General features: G+C 38.2%; 3 protein-coding genes across 7 annotated transcripts; 1 reads left to right on the top strand and 2 right to left on the bottom strand.

The window, feature by feature from the left end:
* Window positions 1–5722, top strand: LOC108064189 (uncharacterized). 5 transcript variants are annotated; one of them, XM_070211449.1, is made up of 6 exons: window positions 1–1137; window positions 1180–1381; window positions 1438–1583; window positions 1643–1856; window positions 2248–3560; window positions 3877–5722. In XM_070211449.1, the coding sequence occupies exons 1-6, from the start codon at window positions 67–69 to the stop codon at window positions 5707–5709; spliced, it is 4779 nt and encodes a 1592-aa protein (XP_070067550.1). In that variant the 5' UTR covers window positions 1–66; the 3' UTR covers window positions 5710–5722. The 5 variants fall into 5 exon arrangements, with proteins under 5 accessions (XP_070067550.1, XP_070067551.1, XP_070067549.1 ...); XM_070211450.1 differs by having other exon boundaries at window positions 1–1381; window positions 3877–4049; window positions 4107–5722; XM_070211448.1 differs by having other exon boundaries at window positions 1–1372.
* Window positions 5723–16936: 11214 nt separating this feature from the next.
* On the bottom strand, window positions 16937–17875 carry LOC108064202 (transcription activator GAGA). The gene is made up of 2 exons (XM_017151607.3): window positions 17703–17875; window positions 16937–17369 (listed from the first exon to the last, which is right to left on the bottom strand). The coding sequence occupies exons 1-2, from the start codon at window positions 17712–17714 to the stop codon at window positions 17076–17078; spliced, it is 306 nt and encodes a 101-aa protein (XP_017007096.2). The 5' UTR covers window positions 17715–17875; the 3' UTR covers window positions 16937–17075.
* Window positions 17876–18542: 667 nt separating this feature from the next.
* LOC108064203 (neuropeptide-like protein 30) lies at window positions 18543–19050 on the bottom strand. The gene is made up of 3 exons (XM_070218065.1): window positions 18931–19050; window positions 18735–18861; window positions 18543–18683 (listed from the first exon to the last, which is right to left on the bottom strand). Exons 1-3 carry the CDS (start codon window positions 18940–18942, stop codon window positions 18625–18627), a joined length of 198 nt encoding a protein of 65 aa, XP_070074166.1. The 5' UTR covers window positions 18943–19050; the 3' UTR covers window positions 18543–18624.
* Between the last annotated feature and the right edge of the window lie 6526 nt (window positions 19051–25576).

The following is a 25576-nucleotide window of genomic DNA, read 5'->3' as shown; positions in this document are numbered from 1 at the left end:
CTTAAATCCAAAATGGTGAGAAGTAAGCAAAATGGTGATCTATTTATCGAGCTGCTTGTCTAAACTATGCGATTGTTCCAATTGTTCCTCATGACCACATCGATATCACTAATGTTGATCATGGAAAGCGACGGAACCCCATTAATGGCATTATTGGATGGCAGCTTCCTAGGGAGTTTCAATCGAACGAATGGAAGTTCTGAACCAGAAGTTAGGAATACCTCCAAAGCCACTAGGTTAAGTAAAAAGTTAAGATCAAGAAAGGAACAGGAAGATAGAAATATTGCTGAAGAAGAGGAACGGAAAAATATTGAGAGTCTATGGGATCCCATTCTGAATCAAAGCTATGACTTTTCCAGCATTATGGATTATGATAACACCACTAGTATAAGTAAAAAGTTAGGATTGGAAGATCAAGAAAGTCTGTTTCATGAAGAAGAACAAAATCGAACTAGAAATGTATGGCAACCCGTTTTCTTAGAGGATTATAATCACCAAAACCATACGGAAGAAAATATCGTAAATCAAAATGAAGATTATGACAACCGAAACCAGACGGAAAAAGAAGAGATCGGAGAAAATGAATTGGTTTATGAAAATAACTCGAAGGATGCTCAACCCAAAACGAACTTTAAGCTCGATGAACTCCCTCAAATTGAAGAAAATTGGTATCCGATAAGTAATCAAAGTTTCATTTGCAACAGTACCAACTCTTCAGTGTTTCGAAATCAAACTTTTGAAGAAAATAACTTCAAACTACCCTGCCTGTCGCCAAAAACCATAGAGAACAGATCACCAATGGAGAGTTATAAGAAAATAAGAAAACGAATACAGGTCAAATTATACATCAGACCTGTAGTAGAATATGGAAGGGAATATTACGTTTTCGCAACTATTCCCAAACTGGGTAAGACCAATTTCGTGCTCAACATTACGGTGGATACCAACGATTATTTAATCAATGAGATATTTACGGCCGTTCAAATCAAACATACGGGTTGGGGTCATACGAAGAACTTGCGGGCCTTACTGGAAAAGTTTGACATACGCGGCTATAAACTTCGGTATAATCGCTGTTATTTTTACCGCAGCACAGCCACATTCTACAATACAAAAACCCAATTGCTAATCGGCAAAGTAAGTTCACTTGTGAACAGGCACAAGCTATTGACTAGTAAGGCTCGTACGAAAATTACAGTACGGGGTCCAAAAAATGTGGACTGCATACCGTCTTTGAATTTAGAATTCTGCAAGAATCCCGAAGAGCCGGTAGCGATTTCTCCCTGGGGTCATTTGGAATTCTTTGCTACCATTGGCGATGAGTGCCGTATAGTGGAGTATAAAGATGTGGAATGGAATTACTGTGACATTAGTGAGAAAAGTAAGAACCCACTGAAAACAATAATTATTTATTTGAGCAATATTTCCGTTTTTTAGTCCTTTTCGATCATGTGGAAGAAGCGATAGGACTTGTCTACAAGCTATTGCCGTACAAACTAAACTTCCATCAAAATCCAGATGGAACAAAGGTCTTTTTGCTACGCGTAGAAGCCAAGATCAATGACGTCTTTACTGTAGCTCGTGTGAGTGGATAAGATCTAGGAGAAATGTATAACCCCTCAGTCTTTGATCTTCATTCCAGTGCTATGTGACGTACAGAACACCCCAAGTTGAGCCCCAAATCTTAGGCAATGAGCTGCGAAAAGTTGACGTTCGAAAACCGGTCTCCATCGATGGGTCCAGCAGCATGGATAGGATCAAAAAGTTTGAATCTGCTGAGACTAAGGATTTCTTTTGGAGCTGCCGCAGTCTAGACGATCCTGGTAACAAGTATTGCACTAAAGATATGGCCGTGGGTGAGTATTGGGGGGTAAATATTCGATTTAGACTTGTAAAAAATGGATTAGTTTGAAATAATATGATAAAAATATATGCAGTACAATTTTAGGAAATTTGTCTTGCACGTATTTTGAAATAATTTGATTGACAATTAACTTAAATCATAAAAATTATTTAACAAGGAGTGCAACAATATTTTTTTATGTTTGAATTTTATTTTATTTAAGTTGATTTTTTTGTGGACAACAGTAAAAAAACATACAATTTATGACCTTTATTGATTTTTTTTAAGGTTTTCAAAAAAAAGAATTTTAAATAAATTGCTTTTCAGTTTTTAGGGACACCAACAAATTTCAAAATATTATGAAAATTATTCTATTTAAACTGAGCTACAAATTGTATTTCTAGTGCCCACCTTTAGGTTACCCGCAAATGCCCTCAAGCCCGATTCCCAGTACGACTTCAGTTTGACCGTGGTGTCGCGAATCAATCCGGATAATCGATGGACCGCATCGCAGGTGGTGAGAGGTACTAAGATCCCATCCTTTACGCCCCAGATCCTCTGCCGTCGCAACTGCGCTCTGGGCGTCTATGCTCCGCTCGACAGCGTTCACTTGATCCCCAAATGCGATGATTGCCCGAGTAAAGTCAAGAAGAGGTACGAGTGGTGGGTGAAGGCACCTGGGACAGCAGCCCATCTGGAGTCCCGCCACAAATACCTGATTCTTCACCACGCGGAGCGTATTCTCTCCATTCGACTCAAGGTCATTTTGGCAAATAAAAGATGGGCGGAGACCTTTTATACCCTGCGGCGGAACGACGGTCCTCAGAAGGGCAGATGCGAAATCTCTCCCTATTATGGCCTCCAGAGCGTGACCATTTTCGAGATTCAGTGCCTGGGATTCGAGTCGCCCTACTCCCCACTGACCTTTCGCTACAAGGCGGTCACGGGTGTTATAGCCTCCAATGTGCCATTTAATAGGTTTAAGGTTACACTGCCCGTCACCAGATGGGTTAAGATCTCGATTTGCGACACCATCGATATGTGTGTGGAGCATGAGGTAGATGTGGTAGTTCTTCCGCTAAGTGGCGTCTTCAGAACTCAGGTGGCCGATGTAATGGCGGATGTGCCGCGACTTTTGCTGCATGGCCAGTGGAACCGGGCCTTTGTGACGAGTCTTGTGGGAGCCAAATTTATACAGACCACCAACAAGGGACGTGAGGTCTACGCGTATGTAAAGAATATCCATTTACACACGGGCTCTCAGCTGGAGCAGCTCACCTCGCTGGCCACGCACATATTGCTCCAATTGACCCCTGTGGATTACCGAGGGGCCACCCTGATGGGTGAGATGTTCGCCCAGCTGAGCGACATCTTCGAGGAGATCATCCAGGAACACGAGTGGCTGCATCGGGATGCCTATCAGTCGCTGACCGCCATGCATATGTTCTTCATGTCCGTGTTGGGCGTGAAATCGGAACACCATTCGGTGGCCATGTGCAAACCGTACAATCCAGAGTGCCTGAACCTGCAGAGAATCGACTTTGAAAAGAACTTTGCCATCGAGTTCGATCCCCTGATTCTGCTGCGCATCAATAGCTGGATGATGAACACCTGGTATTTGTACAGGTGCGTCTACTTCATAGGCGTCATGGCCACCCAGCGACATCATCCCTATGACGACGCCTTGGCAATCCATTCGGGCGGCATTGCGTACCAGGTGGGTGATAGTTTAGTTACGAAAATTGATCGAAATAATGGTTTGGTTAAATATATTAACTATCGAAATTATCGATTAGTTAAAAAATATGTTTTATCGAAATAATTATTTAGTTTCAAATATATATAGAAATAATGGTTAAGTTACCAATATCCATTTTATCGAAATTATCGTTTAGTTATAAATGTCGAAATATATATATATTTGCGGAACAATCGATATTTCCGGTAGTCAATAAATTGGCAGCTTATCGCTAGTTATAAAAATCTAAATATCTATATCAAAAATTCTTATATTTTACCATTTCTTTTTTAAGATAAATGTAACGGAGGTGACGGACAATACCAAAGACATCATCCTTGAGACAATCGACAAGATTCACGTTATCCAACTATCCAAAGCGCTACTCCACGAACTGGAATCGAACCTGAAGAACAGCATCATTCTGTTCCAGACCATCTCGCAGCAGAACCACCACAATATCTTCTGGTGGTACCCCGATCCGTTGCCCTCGAAGACCAGTGTTCTAATAATCCACGCCTACAGTCCCGAAAAGTTCTTCACCAACGCCGAGGAGGCCGAACTGAAGAACCCGTTGATCTACAAGACGAATATTAGCCAGTTCAATGATGCGTATTTCACCCAGTGGATGGCAAATAGCAGCATTCGAAATAGCACGGAGATCCATATTTACAGTCTGATGCTGAACCACAAGGCCATGTTGGCAGTGCGAATTGTGAGCTGTTCGGAGCTGATGTTGGTCAAGATGCGGATGCACAGGTGGCCGACACTGGGCCAGATTCGCCAGAGGGCCTGTAGGATAACGCCTGAGATGGCTGGCAAGCGCATTTGGTTGGCCAACTCGTGCGATCGCAGCCGGGCCTATGTGGCCATTCACCGACCAGGTGAGACGCGTTTTAAAAAGAAAAAACTAAGGACGGGAAAGAAAAAGAAGGATGAGAAGAAGCGGTTGAGGAAGGATACTTACTTCGACGATTACGATGGTGAGGAGGAGATGCCCAAGTCGAGATATCTGAACTACACGATCCTGCTGGAGATATATCATTGCAACTTCTGGAAGAACCGCTCATTGGATCCCGGATGGAGCGAGGATTACTGCACCACGACCTTCGAGCATAGTTTTGGGACTTCGGTTCAGTGCACTTGCCACACTCTGGGCACACTGTCTTCTAGGATTTTTCCCATCTCAGCGGAATTGTTTGTGGAGCACATACCCCTGCCTATATTAGCATACAACATGATCATGCTGTTCTTATTCATGATGCTCTTTTTTTTGGCCATCCTGAAGTGGATCTTCAATGTCGACATCATCACTGCCCATCTGAGGGAACCGAATATTCTCCAGTGCGAAAATGGTAAATTGGGAAGAGTTAATAGTGGTGCATTCAACGAGGGAGCCGAGATCCTTCTCGTGATTGTAACCGGAGGTCAGGAATTTGCGGGGACTTCTTCGAACATCAAGTTCTACTTCAAGTCGCCCAATCGTCCGCAGACCTCGTATCAGATTACTCAGGATCCCGGTCACCCGAAGTTACTGAGGAACAGTACGAACAAACTGATGATTCCCAGGGGAAATATCTATATACCCACCCGTTTGGCCCTGGGCATCGGGCGGAATGGGAGGTATCCCTCCTGGTATTGTCGCTCCATCACAGTGGTGGACCTCGAGTTGAATGTCCAGCAGCTGTTCTTGGTGGAAAGTTGGATTGTGCGGGGTCACACGAAGTTCATGCGATCCAAGTACTTCACGATGGGCTCCTATCGCAAGAACCCGAAATACACGTGGTGCCAGCGACTGCGCCAGCGGATCGAGCAACTATATGTCAGCTGGTTCATGATCAGTCCCATTACGGGACCCTGGCAGAGTAACGTGGGCGGCATCATCATGAATCGCTTTGAACGCACCTGCGTGTGGATCTGCAACACGGCCATCACCTTGACCGTGGTCTCACTGTACTTTGGCAAGTCCACGGTGGAGTCCATTCAGGAGGAAACCAGGCAGAATATCGAGAACGAACTTAAGATTCCTCTGGTACTGGTCCTGGCCTTTTATGCCTTTGTCATTTGTTTACTCATACATTTCGTGTTTGAAGTCCTCTTGTTGCGTTGGCTGTGGCCGCAAAAGTAGATTAAGATTATAATAGGAGCTTGTTTAATAAATAACACTAAATTTTATATTTGTTTACATTTATTACATTATATTATCTATTGCTGTTTAATTTTTTTCTCCAATATCAGTCAGTTCTTTTGCAATTTCCCAATTTAAATAGTCCAAATTAGCACTCGAAGGGCTCCGCCTTCTGTTCTGGCAACTATATCCGACCGGGCTTGGGCTAATGGATTTTTCCACGCCTAATTACCATTACTTAGCCGAAAGGGTGGCAAAAAACACAGACACAAACGTGGGAAAAAAAAGGTAAAATTGCATTAAAAATTATCGCTACTTTTTTTAGAAACTATGCTTTTCGTATATTATTTTTTGTAACTTGAGTGTGTATGCAAATGGAATTTCATAGTCACCATTAACACCTTTTTGCACTGTCTCTCCTTCACACCTGTTTCTTGTGGTCCCTGCCATTTTTTTTGTCCGCATATTTTATGTGACGTAGGGCGAATTTAAAAATAAAAAAAAATAAAATAAAAATGCATTTAATTAAATGCCACACAAATGCTGCGAAAAACGTTTTCAACGTGTGATATTTTATGCCAGAAGTCGGGGGTTTTTTCTCGGCTTCGCTGCGCTGTTGTTCTCGTTTCTCATTGTCGTGGGGACAGTCGAAAAATGCATTTTCATAACGTTACTGGACATTATAAATGTGTTAAGTTGGGGTGGTGCCTGGGTCCTGAATAATTTGCCCTTAAGGAATATTGCAAAGTGTCCAAATAAATTAAAGGGACAACAGTTGAAGTGTTAGAAAAGAAAAATGAAGTGAAAATAAAATTTTATAGATGAAAAAAAAATTAAAATTTTTTTAAAAACTTTAAACGAAAACTCTACATACCTCTTGTCTTTCGTTAATGAAAACATGTGTAAATCTGTTCCCAATTTCAATGCAATTCCATGGACCTCTTTGACATTCACCCTTGAGGCTGTGACGTATCGTCGTGGATCCCCGAAATTTTGGCAACAGCTCAATCTGCAACCAGTTCCGATTTTTGCTTACTTTGTAGTTGGCCATAGATTTGCGGCTCTGGCCCACTCCTTCGCCTGAAGTGATTTTGTTTTTTTTTTTTTTAGTTCGAAAGTCGCACAGAGGATGCAACGGAAATTGTACTGAGGGCACGGCCATTATTCTCTCCACTCTGCCAGAAGCCCAAGGAGACGACATACGCATCTGAATTTGTCATATTGTAGTTCTTTGGGCTGCAATGTCTGTGGGTACCTACTGCTCCAAAGTTCAAAATTGGGTATATTTGGTATTTGGAATTGAAAAGGAACCAAAAGAAAAGATCTAAAAGCAAAAGACCTTAAAAGTATGTCCTTAAACAGTTACCAAAATATTATAAATATTTAGAGATATAGTAAAATCCCAAATAAATTTACTCTTCTTAAAAGTTATATTTAAAAATATAAAAAATATATATACAGCATTTAAATATATTTTTAAATATCTATTCGTTTATTACATTTTCTAACAATTAAATATTTCACTTTAAAAATAAAACAAATGGCAAAGTTTGAAAAAGGCAATACAAAATGTGTTCATTTAACTCAAATAAATAAATAATTCGATACAGTACTTATTTATATTGTGTAAAATAAATATCTAAAAGTGGGTATCCGTGGGTCTAAAAAGTGCTCCAAAATTCTGACGTGCTTTTTTTCTGCTTATGCGTTTTTCTGGAGCCACCAGCCGACAAAATTGCAGCCGACAGTTTGGCACATTCCCATTTTCGAGGCCCAGGCATAACCACGCCCACTTTTTGGCCACTGTTTGCATACGTGCCCGTTGTGAAATTGCCTGGGCGCACTGCTCAAATCATTGGCCGCTGCCACGCCCACAGACACCCACGCCCCTCCCTTGGCCTGTGGGGGAGCGCAACATGTTAGTGACACAATCGAAATGGAAAACGACATGGAACATGGCAACAATAACGAGCGGCAATAACAAACAACTTGGAATTTTCAACCGGGCCATGAGACAGGTAAGAAAACGAGTACGAAAACCGGGCGGAAATTGGAAGTGTGAAGTGTGTGAGTGGATTAGTTATCCTGAGAATTGTTGCCGTTTGGCAAATTTCCTTCTGATTTGCGGCACTACCACTCATTCACTCACCCTTCGGCTTATGCTTACAGTTTCGGGAGTCAAGCTGAAAAAGATTTGCCAACCCCGAAGCAAACACCAAAAATGGAATTCAAGTTGTGCATAAGCAGCTCTGGCAATCTCCCGAGGACAGCTACCTGTAAATATATATATCGCTGGCAGTTTTCCCTCAGACCTACACTCTTTTTTTCCACCATTTCCCAGCGGTTTGCTTACACTGCAGCGACGCGACTCTGCGGGGCACATAGGCAAATCCAGTTGCAGCTGGAACTTAAGTTGAGCCAGGTAAATGCTCAGATTGAGTGACTGTCGGATGGGAACTCACTGAGCGGGCTTACCAGCCATGATGGAGAGCTATTTAGTTTTTAATTAGAGTAAATAGGTTTAAAGACATTCGCGATTAACGTGGTTAAGTAATTATTTTACAGAGAATTAACTTTAAAATATCTCAAGTTCACCCAGAAATACACCCTTTTGATTATTTTATATTTTAATATTTTTTTAACAATAATTAAAAATATACCAAATGTGAAAATTTATGAAACAAAAGCGGTTTTATGTTATGAGGAAAGTTAAGTTTATTATTTCATGATTTTAAATGGATTTGGAATTAATATAACAATAATTATAATATTTTTAATATAATAAATATCGACAGTTTGACTTAAGTGCATAAATGTATTCAAGATGTAATATAAATGCAAGTAGAATTTGATATGAAATAAAAAGACATGACAAGTTAATAGTCTATTAAAATTTATTATAATTTAATCTAGGGAATTTTTAGTAAATTCGTTAAATTCGGTCACAAACGAAGCAACCTCTAGTCGAATGGCCGATTCTACTCTCGACTGCTCATGTGGAACGTCTGCTGGCGGAGTCGTCGTCTGTGGTATTCCCAGTTTACCGACTTCCTATTCCCGATCCAACGACGCTCTCCACGGCGCATTGCACATACGCCGTGTGGTGCAGTTGAGTTTCGTTCACGGTATTTTGCCTATAAAATTTGCAAGAATTCGTTGTGTCAATTGTGTGGGCCCATGCCCTTCTCTTTCTCTCGTCTACCTCCTAGATGACTTGTCTAGTTGGAAAATATACATTTCTTTACAGCCTTAAATTTTGCTCAACAAATTGGCATTTTTATTGTGGGGAAAACGGATCACGCTTTAAGCCAAACACGAAGTCGTTTGCAGCTACATTTTGCGCGAAATTGTGGCTGTAGCTGAAAGCAAACCATCAAGTCTGCATTACATGGGGCGTATGCGTAATTTCGGATGCAGTAAAAATCCAGCTGCAGATGTTTCGAAGCACGAAATTAATTACGGAAAATAAGTACACAGATACATACAAACACATACGCGAGCGCATAATAAGGACAAGAAGGACCAACACAAGGAACACAGCGCCGGAATAATAATAATAAGTAACAAAAATAAACTTTACACGCTCAAGAAGAGCAACAAAAGCAAGAAAAGCAGGAAAAGCAGAAGGCAGAAGCGGCGGCAGTGGCTATAAACAAGCATATGCTAAGGCAGAAGGCATAAAAATAAATCCGAAGAAGGGAAAACTTTTTGATATTATCTGACTATGCGAGAGTGTATGTTAGGACGAACGTGTGTGTGTGTGTGAAGTGCCTCTGTGTGTCTGTGTGCTTTGCAGATCACTCTCACATGTCTGAGAATCCGTCACGAAGGACCAAGCAAAAGTCTTGGTTTTGACAGCTGTCGAAAAGTTGACTCCTTTTTAAAAACGTTTATTTTAATTAATTTAAAAATAATGAAATATATTTAAATTTATTTAATTTACTCCTTTAGAATACAATTTATATTTTATTAATTTCATTAAAGTGTATTAATAGCCAAATAAATTACTTTCTTAACTCAAACTAAATCATCGTAAAGAGAAAAGCTTTCTACTGCAATTTAATTAAATTTATTACCAGCTAGAAAAGAGTTATCTTGTTTTTTTTTGTCAAAGTTTTCTATCTCATTCATTTTATTTCCTTTGTCTTGCCTTTCATCTTGACCTGTTTTCCTTATTCTTATTACTGGGCTCTCGCCTTTTAAGCATTTTATTTTACTGGCCAAAGGCAAAGGCCAGGCTCAGAGCTTAAACACAAAATAAAGGCAGCAATTAGTGCTAAATAAAGAAATCATAAAGTGTAAATAATATTTTTCCAGCGCAAATGAAAAGCAAGCAGGGCAAAACCACAAGAAGCCATAACAGTACGGAAAATACGTATTATTTACGGCTGTCATTGTTTTGACATTCAAAAAGAGAGAGAGAGCGAAGAAAACTCTTTGGCCGACAGCCTGCAATCAGTTTGTAAGGACATTTCGAGCAATTAATGTTAAACAAAATGTTTAAAATAAATGAATCAAATTTGTCTAAGCACATCAAATATATTTATTTTAGTTAAACAAAACTTTAAAATATATTTAGACTCAGTTATTTGTCTTAGTTATGTTTTCCATAGATTACCCAACATGTCTTCATTTATTCGACCCGAAATAAATCTCAAAATGCACATTTACTGTACAACAAATGCATGCGAAATGCATTTCCTCATGCACAATCTAAATGAATTTATGACTACAATTCGCAAAAACTCAATAAAATATGACTGTTAACTGTGAATTTGTCCTCCATTCAGGATTGCATGCATAAAACCATCAGGGAAACCACCAAAATAAAAAAACCCTGCCGTCTATATATATTTGGTATATCTGTGGAGCAGAGGAGCGTACAAGGTAAGAGTTTGTCTCTTGGCTTTAAGTAAAGTGGAGTGTGAAGCGGGGGATCGAGGGGAAGGACAATTCCTGGCGGGAATCACGTAACGAAGTGCATTGTTAAAATATAATAAAATTGCAATTTTGCGTTCATGTTGCAATGTGGCGTCATATCCTTTTTCCTTTAATTTTTCACGAATTCGCCATTTCGTAGTTCCGAAAAACTGAAACTATCCAACATTCCGGCACTCCGGCCCCGGTCCTTAGTCCTCGGGCTTCGGTCCTCTTTGGGCGGAACATCCTCCGTTTTCTATGCACACTCCATAGATTTTAATGCAATTTTCTCAATGGCGGGTGGTGGATGGGTGGCTGGTTATCCCCGACTCTCTGCGTATGTTTGAGTGTACATATTTTTATTTTCGCCGCTGTCATTGTCGCAGCTGCCAAAGTCTTTGTTCTTGGCCCGTCGAGAGTGCGAGTCGAGTGGTGTCGCGTCCGAGTTTCGAGCATCGAGCTGGGAACTGAAAACTGGGTGGTCCAAGTCCAAACCCAAGTCCATCCGCTCTCCTCAACTGGTTACGTTTAGTGGGCAGTGCTGTCGATTTTTATTATATTCCAGATGATTTTTAATATTGTTAAAAATTCTATTTTTTCTTTCCCTTAATAAAATCTATTCCAACAACACATAAATTACAAAAAAATATAATAACAATATTCAAATTTAGTTTTCCGTATGCCAATATTATTGGTTAAGTTAAAAAAAATATTTTAAAATGCTAAAAGACTTCTAACTTAAAAAATAAAACCATTTAATTCCAAATTGCAATAAATTAACCTTTTTCTACACTCTTTTCTTAAAAACAAATTAAGTGAATAAGCAAATGAAGGAGAAGGATTTTTGGGCATTTATTATTATTTATTTCATTATAAAATATTATTTATACAACATTAAAAAAATATTTTAAAGAGATAGAAAGATTTTAAATTAAATTAATTATTAATTTTAGTTAATTTTTTTTATTCTATAATAAAATATTGTTTAAATTAGACAACACTGTTAGTGGCTGCTGTTGTTTCTGAATCGCTTTGGTTCGGTTCGGTTTGGCTTGCCTGTTTGAACAGCGTATCCGCTTGCTAGTTTCTCTCCGGCTTTTGGCCATATTTCTGCACTCAATTGTCCTTCAGTGCATTTTGTGGTCGTCTCTATTCTCTATTCTCCCTGCTGCATTGTGTTTGTCATCTCTGCCTCTTAGCCGGAGCTGTAAAGTATAATGCCTTTGTTTGTTCGCGCAATAAAAAATGATTACTTTAATTTCCGAGCCACATAAAAAGGCACGTCTAACATGAGAAATCGCTGTCATTGCCGGTTTTCTGGTCTTCTCGGCCATCTGAAATGGCTGCATTGACCAATAGACCTGCCATGGGAAATGCATTAGGGGTTTTGTCAGGGAAACTTGATGCTGTTATGGAGGTGTAATCGCAACGATTATTCCTTTATGTTTCCTTTGATTAGAATACTTAAGTGTGGGCTGTTTTTCTTGGCTGCCTTTTGTAATTTATGCATTTATGGAGCTCTGTTGAAATAAATCTCTTCAATTGCTTTATAGGATGGCTTGAGAATGCCAATTGTGAAATTATTACAATTAATTATAATTATATTAATACGTATAATTTAAGGACATTAGAACAAGCTTTAAAAATAGATCAGAAACCCACCTATTATAAATATTTAAAACATTTTAAGAATTATTTAATTTTAATTTAATTATCATAATATTTATTATCATATATATTTTTATTCAAATATTTAAATTTAAAAACTTATTGAAAACCGTCCTTTAGGATTTATTTATATACCAATCTCTTCTGTGTTTTTGTGAGTCCAATCCTTTTTGTGCCATTTATATCCCTTTTAACAATCGTTGCTCTCCGAATGCAAAAATATGCCTGCCAAGTCAAGTAATTCTTTTTTGTTGGGCTTCTTCTGCTTGTTTTATTTCCTCGATTTAGGTGTTTTTTTTTTGCATTCTTTGTGATTTTCTTTTTCCCATCTTGGCCCCTTTTTGTTCGCTCTGTTTTGTGTCAAACCGCATTGGGCCACAAAACAGAAGTCAGAGCCATATCCTGGCCACGAGGTCCTTGGGTCGCCAACGCGCTGAGCTGCTAAGCGAAAACTTTATGCACCAAATTGTTTTCACCTGCTGTCCCAAATTTATAACACCTCACCCACCCAGGGCCTCCTTTTATTTTTATTTGTATAATCTTTTCGGTTATGGGCCAGGACACCCGCACCCTTTTTATTCAGAGAGGGTAACTTTTGGGGATGACAGAAACCAGCATTGGAATTTGCGAGCCGGCGCAGGGATTAAGCGAAAGACAAAAACCGGAGGATTCCACTGTTCACTGCTCACTGATGCTCACAATGCCCGGCACAGTGGGCCCAATAAGGAGTTCAAGTGCTGCCAGGATCTTGGACTTTTATGGCCGCATCGCATCTCTCTTAACTTTGCATAATGTTGTTAAGCAATTTTTACGACCCCGTACTGAGGGGTCACTCATAATGGCCGGCACACTTGTTGTGCCCGCCGGCTACTCGGCGAAAATGGGAGTTTCCTCTGCGTCGGCGAGCACTTTTGAATGGCCGCATCATTAAACGACCAGAAATTATATTAAATTTGCCAAGAACAAAACGGCCGAAGGCAGTGCTGCATAAAAAAGTTGTAAATATTTTTATGCCTGCATTAATATGCAACGCCAACCACTGTAGGGGCTGTCCAATGTGGAAAGTGGGTTGGGGGATGGTTGGCTTGCTGTCGCTGCTAATACCACCGCTAATAAAATCTTACTGCCGCAGTAGCGTCAGCCTCCTTCAGATTCCGAAATTCCGAGTTCCAGCTCCACAGCAGCCATGAAGCACAGCTGTGTGCAGTCATTTTTACTGCTGCACTGCAAAGGCATAGAGAGTCGGCGTTATAATAGGGATACCTACCCCTACCTCTTCCAAGGCCCTTGGGTCCCCAAACTGGGCGTGGCCAGATCCAGTTGAAGCCAAAAGGCCAAAGTGTTCAAGTGCCCAAAACTTTGTTATTAGATTGCCGGCGGCCACTAGTTCAACACAATGATCTTTTGGCCGGAAATGAAGTAAGCTCTTATTCATGCCACGCACTTAGCTTGTTATAAATCAGTTGTAGGTGATATTAGTTTTATTTATTTTGAACTGTAATAAAACTTAGATTATTTTTAAATATTAAGTTAATAACGAATTACCTTGGAGCCGGATTATCTTAGAGTCTAAGTTATTGGATTCATTTTTAAACCATTATTTTCTGTTCCTATATTGTTAATTAATTAAATGTATAATATAATTTTGTTAAATATTTTTCGTTAGTCTTATTTTTAATAACCTTTTTAATTCATTAATAATTATTTTTAAGTGTAATATAATTTTAAAATTATTTAATCAATGTTTTTGTGCGTTACTGCTTGAATAAAATTATTTGTTGGTTTTTAGAAATGTAGAAATTCTATTTCCGTGCCAAAGCAAGTATTTATTAGTTATTTCTTATAAGAATTTAAGTACAATATTTTTCTTCAGAAAAAAATCAATCCTTATTCTATTGTTTTGTTATCACGACTTGTTTTGATGGCTAAAACAAGGACCGGCAGCTTCCGTCACTCCTGAGCCGCTTTCTTGTCATATTCATATGGGGTGAACAGCATTTTGCAGATTGCAAACATTATAATATTCCATATTCCCACACTGATGGGCCCTCTGACAGCTCAAGAGTCGCTGCCTGTACTCCTGTCCATCCTTACTGACTGGAATTTGTATATGCAAGTACTGCCTCTTCGGCTCGTATCGCATTCCTTGCTTTGTTTGGCCTGTCTGTCTAACTGTCAGTTCAGTTAGCTTTTGTTGGTAATTATTCAGATTTTGTTTGCATTTCATGCATAAATAAATCACCGAAAATTGCGACTCAAAACTATAAATGCCAAGTCATACATCTGTCACTATTCGGAGATGCAGAGCAGTGGAGATAGCTAACTGGGAAGATAATATTATTCTCGGACCCGGTACTAAAATGCAGCTGCCTCTCATTAGTACTCGGTCGCCCAGTGCCTCGTTCTCCTATACTCTAATTTAATCAAGTTGAATGGTAAAAGAAATTACGCCCGCTTTTTTTTCGGTGGGTGCTTCAAAAATATATACACAACAAAAAACGCTGAAGAAACGGAAAATTACCATGGCTAACAACATTTGGGGGCTGCGCGTCCTTTATGTAAATTGCGGCCAAATTAGTGAACCAAGGCAAAAAAAAAGGAATCCCAGTACAGGTAAGGAAAAACAGACACTTAGAGGTTACTGAGACAGCTTTGGCCCGGCGAATTACTTAACCGCCGGGCAAGTGGCTGTACGTAAAGATCCATTAGATGGCCAAGGGTAAGTGGTTAATCGACAACATCAGTGCCCCCATCATATTTTAATTTGCATTCAAATTAAATGGCATATCAACGAAATCCAAACATTGACATTGCTTGGGAAATGCTTATATGCAATGCACTTTACTTCCCATGATAACAAAGAGATTAGAGGTTTATCTAAGAAATTTAAAATACTTAACCTTAGGTTATAATAGCCAACGATTATTTTAACCCTTGGTCGTACTAACCTCATGTTAAAATTAACATTTGTTATAATTTTTAATAACTAAGTTTAGAATAAGTAATTTTAAATGTTATAAACAAATTTAACTACACAGTAGCCTAAGGTTATACTGAAATGTATTTGTTTTAATTAACTAGTTTCAGAATAAATTATAAAATAAATGCTAATATACAAAGCACTTTACTTCCCATGGTTTTTATAATATTTATTAATTCACAATATTTAATATTGGGTTATACAAAACAAGGATTATTTTAACCCTTGGTCATACTAACCTTAGGTTAAAATTAACATTTATTCTTATTTTAATTAACTTAGTTAAAATTAAATCTAAAAAAAATTTTAATTTAATCTAACTTTGGGTTATACTGAAATGTTTTTGCTCTTATCGACTAATTTCAGAATAAATTATGAAACAAATGATACTCCCCTCCCCAATTGTTTCAAAATGAAGGCGTTTCGGTAATGATTGGATACATATGCCTCGATGAACTTGATGATTTGATTAAAAGTTCCCGCAAAATGTGCTTTCCCCGCTTAACCCGAAAGTCATTAGGGGTTTCCATTTAATTCCCTAATCCGCAACATCCTTTTCTTCCGCCCACTTGCCGATTGTATGTGTGCTCTCTCCACTTTCCACTTGCCACCGTCTCCAATCCCCAAAGCGCGCTTTTCTTACGACCCAATCCCAATCCCCAAACCCCATCTCCATCGTTCTGGAGCCCATAGACGACTGTCATCAACGACGTCAAAAGCGCTGCCCGCTGAGCCAACAATTAACAATTAAAACCCCAAAGCGCACAACTCAATTTTGCAATACACACAGAGCGAGTGGGTGAGGCAAACACTGCAATGGCAATTTCATATATATATCTTTATATATATTTTCCGCAGATAGCTGGGGATAGATAAGGGTAACCCGCAACAACAATATTCCGGCACCAATGGGCACTACCGCCACGGCCAAGTTCTCTGTGTGTTCTCTCGTCGCACTTACAACTAAAAACTTGTTACGTATTTAATTGCAATTAAAAAGTTGTTTTGTAGTTACGAGTGTTGGTGCTCTTGGCTTTCTTTGGTGGGCGGATTGGGTGGCCCTCCGTTTTGTTTTGTCAGACGTTGCCAACAACACAGGATGGCTTCGAAATTGTCTCCAATAACAAAACCAGAACCAGAAAACCCCAAAGACTCTGAACGCTGGGATGAAGTCATTACAGGGGCGAAATGAAAATGCGTGGAAAAGAAGCCAAAAGGGTTTTCCGCTTAATGACTTTGATGGTGTTTCGGTGCTTTCGGATAAAGCAACCAAATATCCCATCCCACCCCTTTCCTTCCTTGCCATCCTCCGATTTCAACGATAGCACTCATTAGAGTTTTGCGATTTTTGGCTTAAAACTTTGGCCATAACAATTGGCCATGGCCATCATCGCGATTTTGACACAGAACACGAAGCCATTTCGAAATTCACATCCAAATAGGAGGCAAATTGTCTGCTCTTTGGCCCTGTAAATAAATTACTTTTATTTGATTTGATTTAATTTTATTTGGCCAACCGTTAAGAATTGAGAAATCTGAAGTAATCCATAACCTTATTAGGCCTAGTTTTACTGGTAAAATATTTCATTTTAATTGTTTTTGGAAATACCTCAGTAAAATAAATTATTTTAGCTTTTTTTGGATGAAAAAATTACTACATTTATTTTTATTTTGGTCTATTTATTCTTAAAATATATTTTAATGTTTATTTTTTGGATCATGGCTTTAAACTATGGCCCCCTTTTAAATTGTAGAGATAGGTAATCAGTCTATGCCTAGTTGGCCTCGTGTAGAAGATTTAGCCAAAGAAATTGAATAGATTTTCCTGCTGCTGCTGTTGCTGCTGACCGCCACCACCTTGCTGCTGTTGCTGCTGCTCCTGGAAGAACTCGACACCGCCGCCGAAAGGACCTCTGAAGATGACCCCCTCTTCCTGCTGCTGCTGCTGTTGACCTCCTCCAAAACCGCTTTGCTGCTGCTGTTGCTGCTGTTGACCTCCTTCAAATCGCTCAATATCCCGAATCAATTCACCAAAAGGACCACGACCAAATTGAGCCATTGCAACGGCGAGAAGAGCTACAAATACGATTATCTGTTGGAAAATATAAATTATATTTTTTAAATTAATAAAATTTCAACTAAATATTTTTAAAGAAATTTTCTCAATTTTTTAATTTACAATCTTTGTAGAAATTGGGATTTTAACCGAATTTCGGCTTTTTAACTTTAATTTTTAAGTCAAAGATTTTTTGTGCCTATAAATCTTCCCATTTAAAATGGGCCTTCTTGTATATTTATCATAGACAAACCAATTAAGGTTAATTACATGATTCAACTCATAATAACAAATATATCAATATATTTCTTAGTTTATTGAGAGATTTTAACCAGATCTATTTTTTTCGATTTTTTATACCGTGCTTACCAGGAATTTCATTTTAAATGTTCGATGTTTAGTTTTGACTTCTCCACTCAATAACCTTATTTGGCCGAAATGCTAAGATGAACTGTTTGACTTTTTGCTGGCGACCGCGTGTATTTATTTGATTTTCTGTTTGGCTCATAGCCACTCGAAAACTGGTTGGACACGGTCCGATCGCCGCTCGGACTTCCCTTTTGCGCCGATCGTGCTCCAAAGGGGATTTTTTCGGTTGATGAAAAATTTCAAGTATCTGGAGCTGACGGGCCCACTAAAATACAGGTTTTCAATCAGCTCTTTGCTGGCGTATGCTCTTCGCTAATCAAATTAGTTGAATTATTGTTGTCAGAATATTTAGCTATTTCACAATTTTGCACGAGTCACTGGATTCGTGTGTTTTTACCTTTAAGTACTTGCACAATTGCTCGGAAATTATAATAATGGTTAATGTTATTGTTTTTGGCTGAGAATACTTCCGCAAAGTGACGATAAACTTATTATTCCATTAACCTCCAAAGTGATTTTGAAATAGCCACTTCATTCTTAGGAATATTTTACAACATCTGGAACTGGTTTTGCGGCATCAAGCAAATTATAGTGATTTCTTTTATTAAAGGTGATAATTTGTGGGATGGATATCTTTTATATCAAACTTTTTAGAGTTATTTATAACAATGAAAATATATTAAAAAATTATTTTTAAAGCCCTGCTAGCATCCAAATAAAATCCATCATAACAAAGTTGTCCAATTATTCTATGATTATCTTGACTTTAAATTAGACTAATGTTTTCATATCCTTCAAATCTTTCATCTGAAAATTCTTTTAAAAAATTCAAAAGCATAGTTTTAGTTTAATTTACTACTATTTTATTAATTTAAATAACTTTTTCTTTGTTTTTAATTTGCTATTCCATAATGGAACTGCTTTAGAAGAAGCCTCCTTGCTGCTGCTGCTGCTGTTGCTCGAAACCACCTCCGAATCCACCTCCGAATCCTTCTTGCTGCTGCTGCTGCTGTTCGAATCCTCCGAATCCACCGAATCCACCTCCGAATCCTTCTTGCTGCTGTTGCTGCTGCTGACCACCAAATCCTCCTCCGAATCCTCCGAATCCAAATTGAGGCAAAGCAGAGGCAATGGCAATGAGTGCCACAAAAACGATTACCTGAAGGGGAATTAAATAAATAAAACCCTTAATTCCTGCAAGCTTTTATCCACAGGAAGCGTAACTCACCAAGAACTTCATGTTGAATTGAAAATTAAATTCGATCTGTAGAAATATCCCAAATAGATGAGGACTCTGCGAGGTTGCACTGGAAACTGATGCCCTTTCTGCCGAGTCTTTCTCTATTTATACGATTTTTTCCATAGTCACCTAATGTTTGAATTTCGGAGGTTCTTTACCCGCCGAGGAAAAAACTTGTCCCCAGACAGTGGACCAGACGGTGGGGGCTTTCCTCACAGCTGACCAGCGTTTCTCTTTTAATCCGGTTTTCGAATTTGTTTTGGTTATTGGCCGGTTTATTGTTTTTTTTTTTGTATTTTTTCTTTGGGTGAACAGGCGCCAGGTGCGTGTTATTTGATTTGAATTTTAATAGTTGCTAATTTATATTTAAATAGGATTTTTTTGAATTTATGACTAAGCTGTTCCGTTTGTAGGGGCACGTTTCGAAGAATCCATAGATTTAACTAAATCTATTACTTTTGATTTAAAATTCCCCAACTGCGATTATTGACTCATTTGTTTGTTGGTTCTTAAAACATATTGCTTCCTTAAAAACAATTTTTTTAACAATATATAAGTTATGTTAGCAGCCATTTTTTAAAAATATTTTTTCAACCGCTTTGAACTAGATATTGATTTTATTTTCGGGCCAAAAGTAAATGCAAATGAGTTAAAACGAAAAACATATTTCTTTCAATTGGGTTACATTTTGTAAAGATAAACACGGACATAATCAAAAGAAACCTTTTGTCGTTTTGTTGTTTTGTTATTTTCTACAGCGTTGATTTCAAGAGTTGTCCAATCGGAGCAAACGGAGCTCACTCAATGGATAAGTGCTGCGAAGGGGAATCACCTGCAACGGGGAATACTTGGGGGACCCTGGAAATTTTTCCCCACCTCGAGGAGGGCGAAGTGAAATTGCATTTGGTGTGCGGCGCCAGGGGCAATCGAGTTTGGCAATACGTGTTGCCTTTAACTTGGCTCCTAACCCTGCCATCCGAAAGAAAAGAGGGTGACGTGAATGACGGTGTCTTTTTGGCATACTTCAGTGGAGCGCATAAAGCCCTAAATGAATTTATTTGGCTCATTTAGAGCGGCTAATTTATTTTTATTTTCATTGAATTTGTGTTTCCCCAGTAAGTAAGCTGTTTACTTGGTGACTTTATCCGCTTGAAGCTGTAGTTTCACTTAAACTGGCCAACTCAAATCGAAAAGGAACCATCTACTGCAAATAATCCACTTCTGCAAGCCTAATCATAGAGAAGTCCTGGCTGGAAATGTGCAGTAATTTTGGTAAAATGTCTAATGAACCCTTTTCGGCAGGCCTAGAGAGGCAAAGAAAATTGCTGGGCTCCTCGTCGCGTGTCAAAGTTGCAACACTCGACACTCAACGCTCTTTGACTCCTTTGATGGCGGAGCAACACGACACCCCCAAACGCCGTGCACTCAAATTTGTTCAAATTCATTTCAATTACCGTCAATTTTCAATAATTTTGCTTAAATTATATTCCATTATGGTTCAAAGACCGAAAAACACTTTGCATAAACATAATTAGTCTTTCGCCAGCAGCACCGGCATTTTTGAGGCATTCCTTGCTCTTTTAAACTTTAATCAAGTTGAATTTGTAATTGAATATTTGCGGCACAGATAAGTCACAAGAAGGGGTAACTACATTTACTTTATGTTTAAAGGGAATATATACTATAACGAACTGCAAGTCCAAACGTTATTTAAAAAATTATAAATAGTTTTAAATTTGTTGGTTAAAAATCAACAAGTGTGTAATAATTTGTAATCTTTTTTGAAACAGTATTGTATAGTAGGTATAGTCCCTAATTTATTTATAAAAAGTTAAAATTTAGAATAAATTAAATGTTTTTGTAAATATTTTATTTAGTTTGAATAAATATTTCTTAGAGTTTTACATTTGATCAATTAAGTCGTTACAACTATTTATTAATAAAATGTTAATATTTTAATTTTTTTATCTCATAAAATTGTTATAACAATATAAATAAGATAAGTCTTAGCGCTGACAAACTCAATAAGTAAATTAAGATTTTCCGAATACCCCAAGTAGTCATTGTCCTTCCTGACAGCGTTTTCTTAGATCCAAAATCCAACTACGTTTAATTTTAAACTTTTGGCGGCAGTAAGTTCGTTTGACTCTTTCAGCACCCCCGTCGTCGTAGTGTCTAAGGTTATTTTGGGTGGCTGGCAATGCATTAGCCCTGTCAGTAGTTTATGTGAATTTTTGGGGGGCCAGGATATGTGGGTGGGTGCGGGTTCCTTTTTCTTCCATATGAATTTCACATGCTTAAGCCGCAAACTTATGTGCGCGCACAGCTTGAAATCCACGCTCACGTAAACTTAACTAGAAACTAAAGCCGAAAGAAATGGTATTCCGAAGAGGAAGATGTCGGCTCTTCTTCCGCATTTTCCCTATCTGAGCTGAGGCGCTGGCAACTTTTGGCCACATGTTAGCAGGAGCTTAGGACTTGCAACTCGACACTCAACAATTTTTGAGCCAAGTCAATGAGCAATTGACTGCCGACGCAGCACCGCCACCTGCCTATATATAGATATGGCATACATGGCATATACTATATATGCGTGCAAACTTCCCTGCACTCTCCAGGCATCTGCATATTTTTGCGCAAATATGTTTTAATATGGGTTAGGAAAGTTTTCCACTGCACTCGCTTCGCTTCTTTTGGGCGGCGAAGTTGGCTTCCTACCTTTTTCCTTCCATCCGTTTTTTTTTACTAAGTGCTCTTCCGGCAGAAATGCGGGGAAAACTGAATTTTACTTTTTGATGGATGTTTTTGGGTGGGAGCTGTTTCAAAACCAAGCTTCGAAGAGATTTTTGAAGGCTTTGACTTGACTTTCAAAATCCTAATCAAGGAGGTGTTTTCTTAGACTATAGGGTACCATGATTTTGGTGTTCAGAACTTTAGAAGTTTGCTGATAAGTCCTAAAAATGAATAACAAGTTTCCTTTAAATATATATAAAATATTTATTGGTTTTATGAAACATTGTTGTAAGAATACGTTTAGCAAAGTATTTTTCTCCTGAATATTGATTGGCATTTTTATAATACGTAGCAGTAATAAAAAAAGTAATTTACAAGCAGTAATTTTGTACAATTATTTTCCTGTTTTTTTTTAATTTGTTTTTAAATTTACAGTAAATGATATATATATTACATTTTAATTGTACACTTTTTACAAAAGGTCAATTGTATTAAAAGCGGTAATTATTTAGTTTTTGAGTACGATTTGTGTCACTTCATCAGTAAACCCTTTTAGGCCTTGTTGTCCCCATCTTAGTCCCTAATTGTATTTCTTCACCTGAGCAAACTTTGGCCTCTAATCCCTTCGCCCTGCAACCAACAAAAGCGGCCCGCACTTTGGGCCCCACTCGAAGATTATGTCGCCTTGGTTTCGCTTAAGTTGAGAACGAGTAGTTTGTGTTTGGGTTTGGGTATGGGTAAACCCAGTGAAGATGCATCTGCGGCATCTGAGGAACGGGGAACGTGAAGAAGATGCAGACGAGGGGCTCTTAAAAGTTTGGTTTTAATTAAAGGAAATTTGCGTGCGTGGCACTTGATTTGTAGTTTTCCACTGCGCTTCCGTGTGTGCGGGCGTTCACCACCATCTACTACCCTTAAGCCCCATAAAAAATATAAATATAATTGAAAATTCTAAATTGCAATTGCCGCAAGTGCTCCTCCATTTGCAGATGCCAAGTTTCCGAGTTGCCAAGATGCTGGGATGCTGCAAATACTACGAGTATTGCGAGTGCGAATGCGGGCCTCCTCAGGTTCTCGGGTCTCTAAGTTCTCAGTTCTGGGCAATTTCTTGTTCCCGCTCGTAATTAGAAGCAAACGCAAATTTACACTTTGAGTGTGTCGGTGATGACGGAAGTCATTGGTAAAACCTGAAGCTGTGGGTGGGCTGAAAAGTTCCCCCGTTTGTCGCTGCACTGCAGTGCAGATATAATGAGAAAAGTTTGCAGGTAATGCGAGGACTCGGAAACTGCCGGTTAAATCTATTCCACGGGGAACCAATATTATCTTGCACTATTTATCTGTTATTCAAAAAAAATAAGGGATAAGATAAATAGAAGGAATATAAAACAAAATAAGATGTAAAAATATTCTTATAATTAAAATAAAAAGCCTAAGTTTTAAAGTCAATATTATTTTTAATGGATTATCTGGGCAGTGTAATAAATGTATTTTCTGGAGAAAATACCTTTCACTATTAATTTATTTTACAAAAATTTGTCATAGGCTTAAAAATAATCAGATAGTTTAAAAATATAATTGCAAAATTTTAAAGAATTTTATTATGCACCATAATTTTTATAGTATTTCAATAAGGTCAAAATAATTAAAATTGGCTTATTATCATGGCATATTAAATTAATTTTCTAACTTAATCACCCGTACGTATGCATAATTCTCATAAAATATGTCCCCATTTCACACAACAATTAATAAACACATAGTAAATCATATCTCATTAGATCTAAACAGACCCAAACTCTTTTTCAATGAGACACTCACATCCATTTCGCCCCATTTCGCCATTGAAGTTCATTTCCATCTCGTTCTATTCATGCCAAATTAATTACCGCAAAGCTATTAATCAACAAAAGGCGAGATAACCGACAGATAAACGCGTCCTTGCTTTTCGAGGGGGTGAGAGGGTGGTAAAGAGGGGTAAAAGGACGTTGCCCCAGGAAAACGCAACGAAAAAGTTAATTTGGTGTATTAAAAGTAGCCACAGTAGTAGTGGCAATAAGTTGTGATGGCCACAGGACGATAGACATCGCGGTGGCAAATCCTTTCAAGCGTGAAATGTCCGAAATGGAAATGGAATTACCATTTGGAGAGTTTCCTCTTTTGACTTTTAACTGATGGGCAACAAGTGGAAATGAATGAATGTGTCGGAGGGAAAAGGGGGGGAAAGTAATTAAAATTGCCTATCTGTGGGAAGTGAAAGTCTCAACTGAGACGAGAAACTTTTCCATATTTCAAATCGAGATTTTGAAACATTCGTTCCTCCGGTCGCCAGGAGGAAAACTCTGTGTTGTCAACGATGGCTTTAGCTTATAAGCGGCATTCCGGCTGAACGCATTTTCCTCAATTGGCCTTAGAATTGCCCCATACACTTCCACATTCCCCATCCCACTTACCACCCCACCTGGAATTTCACCTCCTTGGCCTCGTTTGATCTACTTCTTAGTTGGTTTTTGCCTCACAAGCTTTTTGATGACTGAGACTCTGAGAATCGGAGGCTGTGAGACTGAGGCAACCGCAGGTAAATGAGTTTTGATATTGACATGAATTATTCGCCTCACTTGGCCCAGCAAATGGGGGCGTGTTTGACACGCACCTGCAAACATTCTTAAGTATTTCTACTTCTTCGGGTAGGCCTATATAAATAAACCTATTCATTTAATACACTTGTTTTGTAGGGGTGGCTGATAAGATAATCGTAGTATTTCTTTCGAAATAAACCCCTTCCTCTAATACTATAAAGATTTGTTGATTAAAGGCTATTGCTTTTAATTTGATTAAAAATACAAATTTTAAAGATGTCCAACAAATAACTTAATTTTATAGTTCGGAACTACTATTGTTTTACAATATTGTTAAAAGTGTAAAACATGAATGCTCTTATTAGAAGACAATTAAGATTTTATTAAAAATAAAAACTTTAAAAGGCCAAAGAAATATTTTATTAACTACGTATTTAAATAGACTACAAAAAAATTAAAAAATATCTATATTTTTAATAAATTAAAGGCCTAGGTATTGTCATTTTCTTACTGACTTTATGACTTGCCTTATTATTTTCGATTGCTTCAGTTCTAACTTAAAATTCTCCCCATTCAGTTTTCTGATGGTTTCCTCTGAAAAAACTCTATTATTGTCACAATAACTGGATTATTTCCAAGCTTGTTCTAGCTGTTTATTTATTTTATTCGCATTTGACTTTCAATCTATCCCTTTCAATCTCATATGTACATATGCATTTATCTCTAATTTCTGTTTGCGGATTTTTTTCTGCTGTTGCGAAATTCTCTCACCGTTTTCATGAACAAGACCAAAAATAATGGAATTAGCCACATCATAAGGAATGGAATTGAGAAAAAAAGGGTAGGAACCGATTCCCACCCTAAAAAATTTATATATATTCTTGATCAGGCTAAGCCGAACCGGACCACAATACCTTTAGCTGCCACGCCCACTCCAACGCCCACAAACAGCATTTGTGTGTGGCGCCCACATTGAAATAGTGCTTATAGATTCCCATAGATGGCTTCTCGCACAACAATCTCTTTTAAACGGAAGCCGATAGATGGCGCTGCCAAATTTATCCACTTTGGAGAATTGTTGGAGAATTGTTGGAGACTTGTTGGAGACTTGTTTTCGAATCAGCCCAGAAGTATACTTTTTAATCTGTGAGCCGGTAGATGGCGGTGGGCAACAAAAGTTCCGAAACTAGGTTCGCTAAGTAGCCAAAAGATGTCGCCAGTTAAAAAGCTTTCGAAATAAGTAATCATTAATCGATAAATGGCGCCGAAATTCAATGTATTAATTTTCTTGTAAATGTTGTAAATTCGAGGATGTGAAAATCAGC

This window comes from Drosophila takahashii, chromosome 2L (genome assembly GCF_030179915.1).
Source record: "Drosophila takahashii strain IR98-3 E-12201 chromosome 2L, DtakHiC1v2, whole genome shotgun sequence".
Classification (NCBI taxonomy): Eukaryota; Metazoa; Arthropoda; class Insecta; order Diptera; family Drosophilidae; genus Drosophila; species Drosophila takahashii.
This window is presented reverse-complemented; position numbering and strand designations above follow the sequence as displayed.

Bases quoted from the DNA above. Each gene is read 5' to 3' on its own strand.
- LOC108064189 (XM_017151594.3), top strand. From the start codon at position 67: ATGCGATTGTTCCAATTGTTCCTCATGACCACATCGATATCACTAATG. The intron at 1,584-1,642 runs GTGAGTGGATAA...TCTTCATTCCAG, and splicing joins ACGTCTTTACTGTAGCTCGT to TGCTATGTGACGTACAGAAC. The intron at 1,857-2,247 runs GTGAGTATTGGG...TTGTATTTCTAG, and splicing joins CACTAAAGATATGGCCGTGG to TGCCCACCTTTAGGTTACCC.
- LOC108064203 (XM_070218065.1), bottom strand. The intron at 18,684-18,734 runs GTGGATTCGGAG...AAGGATTCGGAG, and splicing joins AGGATTCGGAGGTGGATTCG to GTGGATTCGGAGGTGGTTTC.